The sequence below is a fragment of the Olea europaea genome, chromosome 22 (genome assembly GCF_002742605.1).
Source record: "Olea europaea var. sylvestris chromosome 22, O_europaea_v1, whole genome shotgun sequence".
Taxonomy (NCBI): domain Eukaryota; kingdom Viridiplantae; phylum Streptophyta; class Magnoliopsida; order Lamiales; family Oleaceae; genus Olea; species Olea europaea.
In genome coordinates, this window is record NC_036258.1 from 1,129,814 (window position 1) to 1,136,924 (window position 7,111).

General features: G+C 36.1%; 1 protein-coding gene across 1 annotated transcript; it reads left to right on the forward strand.

Moving 5' to 3' along the window:
• The first annotated feature begins 59 nt into the window (after positions 1–59).
• Positions 60–3,635, forward strand: LOC111371322 (protein NRT1/ PTR FAMILY 2.8). The gene is made up of 3 exons (XM_022993235.1): positions 60–307; positions 420–637; positions 1,265–3,635. The coding sequence occupies exons 1-3, from the start codon at positions 199–201 to the stop codon at positions 2,762–2,764; spliced, it is 1,827 nt and encodes a 608-aa protein (XP_022849003.1). The 5' UTR covers positions 60–198; the 3' UTR covers positions 2,765–3,635.
• Positions 3,636–7,111: the final 3,476 nt, after the last annotated feature.

Consider the following 7,111-nt stretch of genomic DNA (forward strand, 5'->3'; position numbering starts at 1 on the left):
TGGTATTCGTGGCTTAGCAAAGTTTTATGTAAACACTTGTGAAATAATCAGAACCATTAATTATGGAGCAGACTTTTCGTTCACATCTGAACCTTTCCTAACTTGTCCGAGTAATAAGTATTTTTAACAAATCATGCAGTTTTCATTTATATGACTATAAGCGAAAGAAATAAGAGTTAGAGAGAGAAAGGGATAGAGATGGAGATCGAAAGCCATTCTCACTCTACTGGTGTACAAGGTTCACTTTCTCTTGAATCTGAACCCAAGAAACCTGCAGGTGGATGGAGAGCCGTTAAGTACATTCTTGGTAAATCCAATGCTATAAAACTCGATTCAATTATCGACCCAGACTAGATAAAACTATGAATATATTTTGTCTCGAGCTGAATTGTTTGTGTTTCGTGCTTTTTTGTTTTCAGGAAATGAATCGTTTGAGAAATTGGCATCGATGAGCCTTGTGGCAAACATCACAGTGTATCTACGTACGAAATACAACTTGAATGGCATACTTCTTGTTAATGTGGTTACGATATGGTCTGGTAGTTCCAATCTCTCGTCGATAGTCGGTGCCATAATCTCCGATGTTTGTCTGGGAAGATTTCTCACTCTCCTCATTGGCACCATTTGCTCGCTATTGGTAACATCATTTAGCACATTTGGGAGTTATTTATAATCGATTTAAATTATAAATAAGTAGAAATGAGTGATCAATACATGAGTAGTACTCGTGGATACCATGAAATATATAGATAAAAGGTGATTTGACTGAGTATAAACAAATTAAATTTCTTTATCTTTTAGATGAATTAGAATTCCTCATTTTCATATTTATACTGATTATATACCATAAATCCCTATACATAGAATTACATAACATAAATATTGCATGTTTGGTATGTAATATTGTGACTGGTGTGAACAATATAATGAACAAGATTTTAGCTTTTGTTGTCCATAGTAGTGCCCAATGCTATCCAATCTTCCGAGCCTACTTTTTTATGTTCTTCCAAGAAATAATAGAATTTCACAAATACTAGAGGCACATCGATTAGGGAACTCACTCTTCTGTAAAGTTCATTAATATCCAAGCTCTTAGAAAATAAGATAAAAGGGTGGTCATGGATCACTCTATAGGCCGTCCAGGCATCCATAGTCCATCAACACCTTGTAGTACCACTAGGACAAAACCTGCCAATGATGTATGATATGTGGGTGTTGTAAAGTTTTTACAGTATTATTATAGAAGTTTCCATTGCAATGTCAGGGCATGGTTGGTATGACCTTAACAGCAAGTATAACTCAACTAAGGCCTCCAGAATGCAATGAGCAATCTCCATGCAAACAGCCCCAAAAATGGCAGCTTGGTTTCCTATTTACCGCTCTCGGAATGATTGCAGTTGGAGCAGGGTGCATTAGGCCATGCAACATTGCTTTTGGGGCTGATCAATTTGATACAAAAACTGAGAAAGGAAGAGCCCAGCTTGAAAGCTTCTTCAATTGGTGGTATTTGTTATTCACCGTAGCCCTCGTGATAGCCCTAACCGGGGTCGTCTACATTCAAACGAATATCAGCTGGATAATAGGTTTCACTATCCCAACAGCTTGTCTTGCCATTTCAATCACGATTTTCTTGATTGGTCAACATACTTACATATACAAGAAGACTCGGGGAAGTGTTTTTATAGACATGGCAAAGGTAGTTGCAGCTTCTTTTAGGAAACGAAAGATAAACCTCAGATCAGGTGATAATCAGCACTCTTTCTATGACCCTGTGCAAGAACAGGAAACGGAAATAGCTAACCTGACGAAACTGAAAAGGTTTAACTGCCTTGACAAGGCTGCTGTGATAACAGATCCAGGGGAATTGGATGCACAAGGTATGCCTAAAAATAGTTGGAAATTGTGCAGTGTACAACAGGTACAACAATTGAAGTGTTTGGTTGGAATTATACCAGTATGGTTTTCAGGCATTGGCTGTTTCCTAGTCATGGACCAGCAAAGCACATTTGGAGTCCTGCAAGCAATTCAAATGAACAGGTCAGTTGGGAATCATTTCAAAATTCCACCTGCTTGGTTGTCCATAACATCGATGATTGCACTCTCTATCTGGATATACATTTACGAAGGAATATACATCCCCAATGCTAAGAAAATATTGAAAAGGCGTTCAAGGTTAATGCTGCAGCACAGGATTGGAATCGGGATTGTTATGTCAATCCTCTGCATGGTGGTAGCTGGAGTTGTTGAAAAGAGGCGCCGAGAACTAGCTATAAGGCAAGGTTCTTTCACCTCCCCAGTTCATGTTTTAGTCCTCATGCCTCAGTTTATCCTATCTGGCCTTACAGAAGCTTTTTCTGCTGTTGCTATAATGGAATTTGTCACAGTACAAATGCCAGAAAGCATGAGAAGTGTTGCGGGTTCAATTTTTTTTCTCAGCCTGTCAATTGCAAGCTACCTAAGTGCCCTCATTGTCAATGTAATACACACTGTAACTGGACGAAACAGAAAATCACCATGGCTTGGGGGACATGATCTTAACAAGAACAGGCTCGATTATTACTATTACATTATTGCTACTCTAGGAGCCATCAACTTGATATATTTCACTTTCTTTGCAAGCAGTTATGTGCCTTGTCACAAAGCTGTAAAAGTTGCAGAAGAATCGCAGTTACAGAACTCAGCCAATCAATTAGAGGCTAGAGATTTTCCACCGAATGAGATTATGCAGGACGAGGAAAGAGGATTAGACGCAAGGACAACATAAATAGAGAAACTGCTTTGCTTTGCCGAGAGATTGTTTCTTTGCGGTTGGCTTTGAGTAATCTGTAAATACCACTCGTGGTGGTGGATTGCTTAATTTGCTTCAGAAGAATGCAATTCAATATCACACAAATTCTTGCTATAAATCATAACTATGAAAATATATGTTGCAAGCATAGATTATTTTGGAAAAGCTGTGGGATGTCTCTTCCCCGGTATAACTAATTTTTGTTCATGAATGATGAGAAACGTTTGAAGTTGGTTGCCCCTCATTGAATTTGATTGAGGAAAGATTGATAATCCAATGTTAATTGATGAAAGGTCGTGACACTAAACAAATTGATCCAGATTAGGACTCTGATAAATTAAATAGAGTCAAGGATTAAACGGTTAAAATAGGGTCAAACCATAGGTCAAAAATAATTAAATAAATAAATGCACCCAGATTGCCCAAAAGACATTGTAGATTGCAACAAAGCTAACAACCTGATGATGAGCAGTGAGATCAATCGTATGAAAGGTGACGAGAATAAGAGATAAGTACTCTTAAAATCATATTGATAATGGGGTAGTTGGAAAAGAAAAATCATATGCAACATGATTGAGGAAATGAAATAACAGTACTACGCCCAATCTGGACAAGAATCAAAGTATATTGAACTAAAATTTTCGCAACGTAGTATATTCATATTGCAACATTTTATCGAACACTTGGTATGCAAAAATTGTAGGTAATGCAAACACAAAAAGAATAACAGCACTGTGTTCCTATTTACTGAAGTCAACAAGGATATGGGGAATATGATATACAGACGGACCAAATATACATAAAAAAAAAAATAATAATAAAAAAATAAAATAAAAAGGAACATGAAGCTTGCCTGAGGAGCTCGATATGGCAGAGACTGAAATTAGTATTCTAGAGGGTAATGTGAAGAAAGTTGTGACAGTGATTGCATTTTGGCCATGGCTTTGAGACATGGGGAATTTCTATAGAACTCTTTTCCAGTTTCTCAAATGGCGGGTAAGGTAAATTTCAAGTGCCGTCACTGAACTTTCAACGACATCTCAATTAGATCCTAAACTTTAATGTATCTCAGTTAGATTACTGAACTTCAGTTTAGTTTTAATTAGGTCACTTAACTTCAATTTTGATATCAAATTTCACCACTTTATCACGTTTCATTTCCCAAATTGATGACAAAGGCATAAGTGACAGGCTGACATCAATGGCACAAGGGATCTTCCACGTAATCACTATGTGGCATGTGAATTTTACCACTATTACTGATCATAAAAGTGTTAATATTTTTTAAGGAAAAATACATATTTTAACCTTTTTAATATAAAGAGTAAAGACAACTGCATAACTCACATTTCACAATTTTTAAATCTAGAATACCATTCAGTGATCACGTAAATATTCAATTAAAATGATTGTTACCTACTATGCGATTTTCATCAATTTAAAGGACAATAAATGATGGAATGTGATATTGATATATTGAAACTAAATTGAAGTTCACAAATTAATAATCAANTTCATCAATTTAAAGGACAATAAATGATGGAATGTGATATTGATATATTGAAACTAAATTGAAGTTCACAAATTAATAATCAAGTGACCTAATTAAAGTTTAAAGGATGATAGATGACAAATATTAATAATAAGATAAAAGGAGGAGTATATTTTTATTTTTTTGAAAAAAAGGGGGCATGTGGACTAATTTTCCATGTGATTTTCCCTTCAATCCAGGCCCAATTAGATTCACTGGTACTATCATTGAGTTTTTCATGGATCATAATACTAAAGAACTACCAAAAAGCCATGAAAATTGGCAGTTCTTTTAAAGCTACCTCATTTGCAGGATAAAAATGGATTTACGAACAAGAATTTAAGGATATGCAAAAGAAGGGACTTCAAGAATACGAAGAAAATGAGAAAACTACTGGCTACTTCAAATTTGTTTTCATTTTTAATTTCTGCAAGGTCCTTAAAGAAATGAATACCAATTCTCTTTTTCCCACCCAAACTCATTCTGTAGGTCAAGTAAAACAAGAAAGGTGCAAGGATTTATACTAAAAGCTGTAAAACGAGCCAGATCAGACAGAAACACAGCTAGAGCCTAGGTGATCCAGCCACACCTTTGTACCTACCATAAAAAGTTGAACCCCAACCTTAAGGGTCCCTCACCGTCCCGCCCCTGGAGCATCGTGAGAGAGGTTAATCGCTGGATGTATCCCAGTAGGTCAGAAAACAAGAGTTGTTTGTACACTCGTACCCACAAAGAGTCTCAATCCATGTTTTAGGAATCGAACCCTCACACTACGGCTGTCAGCAAGGTTGAGTATATCTCACCCTTGTCCTTTGTACCTACCATGTTTCAACACATTTTGACAAGTTCATTGCCACCACCAAGTCCAGAATGTCCTAAAAAAGCTCCATCTGGGAATTTTTACGTCTAAGAGAGTGTAATCCTGCTACAAAATACCATCTAAATCACAAATCAGCATCAAAATGTAATTTAATTCGTCGATCTCTAGGTAAAACCAATCCTATATAGTTTCCAATATTTTGAAAACTGATGGTGGATAAAAATTTGCAGCAACAATTTCTACTATTCACATACTTCTATGGTTATCATGTACCGTATTTAGAGATGGCAATTTGAACCATTAAAATTGAAAATCGCGATTAATCGAACCGAATGAAGCAAAAAAAATCGAACCGATGGTGCAATGGGACGGATATGGTATTTGATTTTAATGAACCGGTTGATGGCGGTGCGGGTATGGTATTTACGCTGTCGAACCGAAATCGAACCGATTACCCGCTTAAAAAAAACAATTCTTTTATTAGGGATGACAAGGTTTAGTGAGAAGGAAGTTGACGAAGATGTACATTTTTTTATTTAAATCTTTGTTCAAACCATTTTAGATTAGATAGTATCATTGTATTCTCTACTTACATTTTTTATTTAGAGCCTATTTGGGAGTGATTTTGAGAATTGATTTTTTGACCGTTAGGAGAAAAGTGGGGTCCACTTGTGAGAGAAGAAGTCAAATATGACGGCTGGAATAATGAAATAACAGTCAAAAAATTAATTTTTTGGGTGAAAAAATTGCTCCCAAACAGGGCCTTACTATATAGGAATCAATTTTGAGTGCTGACCTATGCTAATAAGAGTTGTGGGGAAGAATGAAGATTGAATATGAGTTAAGGTTGAAACTTTTGAATTATTGAGCATGAATCAAGTAACTATAATGCAAAAGAATCAAGAATGAAGGAAAAGTTTAGTGTTGTTATATTCATAATATTGTTTGTTAAATTTGTATTTTGCAATTGGAATTTGGGATAATGTTTGCATTTTCGTTTGAAATATTATGTTTTCGTTTTCATTGACTCTCTTTTCATAAATTGTTTTATATCAATTTGATGGGTGAACCTATAAAAAATAATTTATTTTCGTGGTTATTAACTGAACCGAACCGAGATATGAATCGAACCGAACCGATTTGCGTGGTTATGGTATGACAAAAAATTTGACGGTTCGGTGATGATTTTGGCCGAACCAAACCGTTTCCATCCCTAACCCTATTTATACCTATGAGACTCGAACCATGGTTATATGCTTCCAGAATTTTATAATGCTGAAAAGTCGTGTTTTATGAAACCGTAACTTTATTAAATTGACACTTTCAACTGGATGGAGACACGTGGCTTAACCTGGACTGTTGGATTGGATTTGGAACCTTCTATTATTGGTGCCGTTCACTTGGCACAACCCTTACTCAATTAATTGTGAGAGAAAAAACCTCTCATCTGGTTAGGGTTTCGTCAGTTCTAATTCTTTGGCTCAAATCTTTGATTTGAGGCCTTAAACGTGTAAATCTTAGTGATCTGGTTAGATATTCTGAGTGATTATTTGTAAAATCCTATGTTCTCCTGAGTTGTGATGTTTTGAGAGGGATGCAGTGAAGATTCATTGTGATTCTTCGAAGGTGTTGGGTCGATCTTGAGAGATAAGTGTCTTTGATTTATCTCTTTGTATTTGTTGAGCATTTGTAACCCTTCGTTGCCAATTTTGGCCATTATAGTGCAATCAAGCGTAATCCAACTAGTTGGATGCTCAACGGGGGATGTCGGCGTTTGAAACGGTCGTCGAATCTCCGGAGCTTAGGTCGAAAGAATCTTGTGTCGAATCTTTAATTTTCTGCACTGCTTTACTTTAGGCTGTTTTGATTATCTTGCTTCTCAGTTTAATATTGTGTGACCTTTGCCTTTCAACACCCAAAACCTACATTATCTACCTTTGCTAATATTGTCATGCCTAAAACTAGAGAGACG

What these genes read in the sequence shown, in the direction of transcription:
- LOC111371322 (XM_022993235.1), top strand. Translation starts at nt 199, where the DNA reads ATGGAGATCGAAAGCCATTCTCACTCTACTGGTGTACAAGGTTCACTT. An exon ending in AGCCGTTAAGTACATTCTTG is followed by an intron (nt 308 to 419) that starts GTAAATCCAATG and finishes TTTTGTTTTCAG; the next exon opens with GAAATGAATCGTTTGAGAAA. An exon ending in GCACCATTTGCTCGCTATTG is followed by an intron (nt 638 to 1,264) that starts GTAACATCATTT and finishes TTGCAATGTCAG; the next exon opens with GGCATGGTTGGTATGACCTT.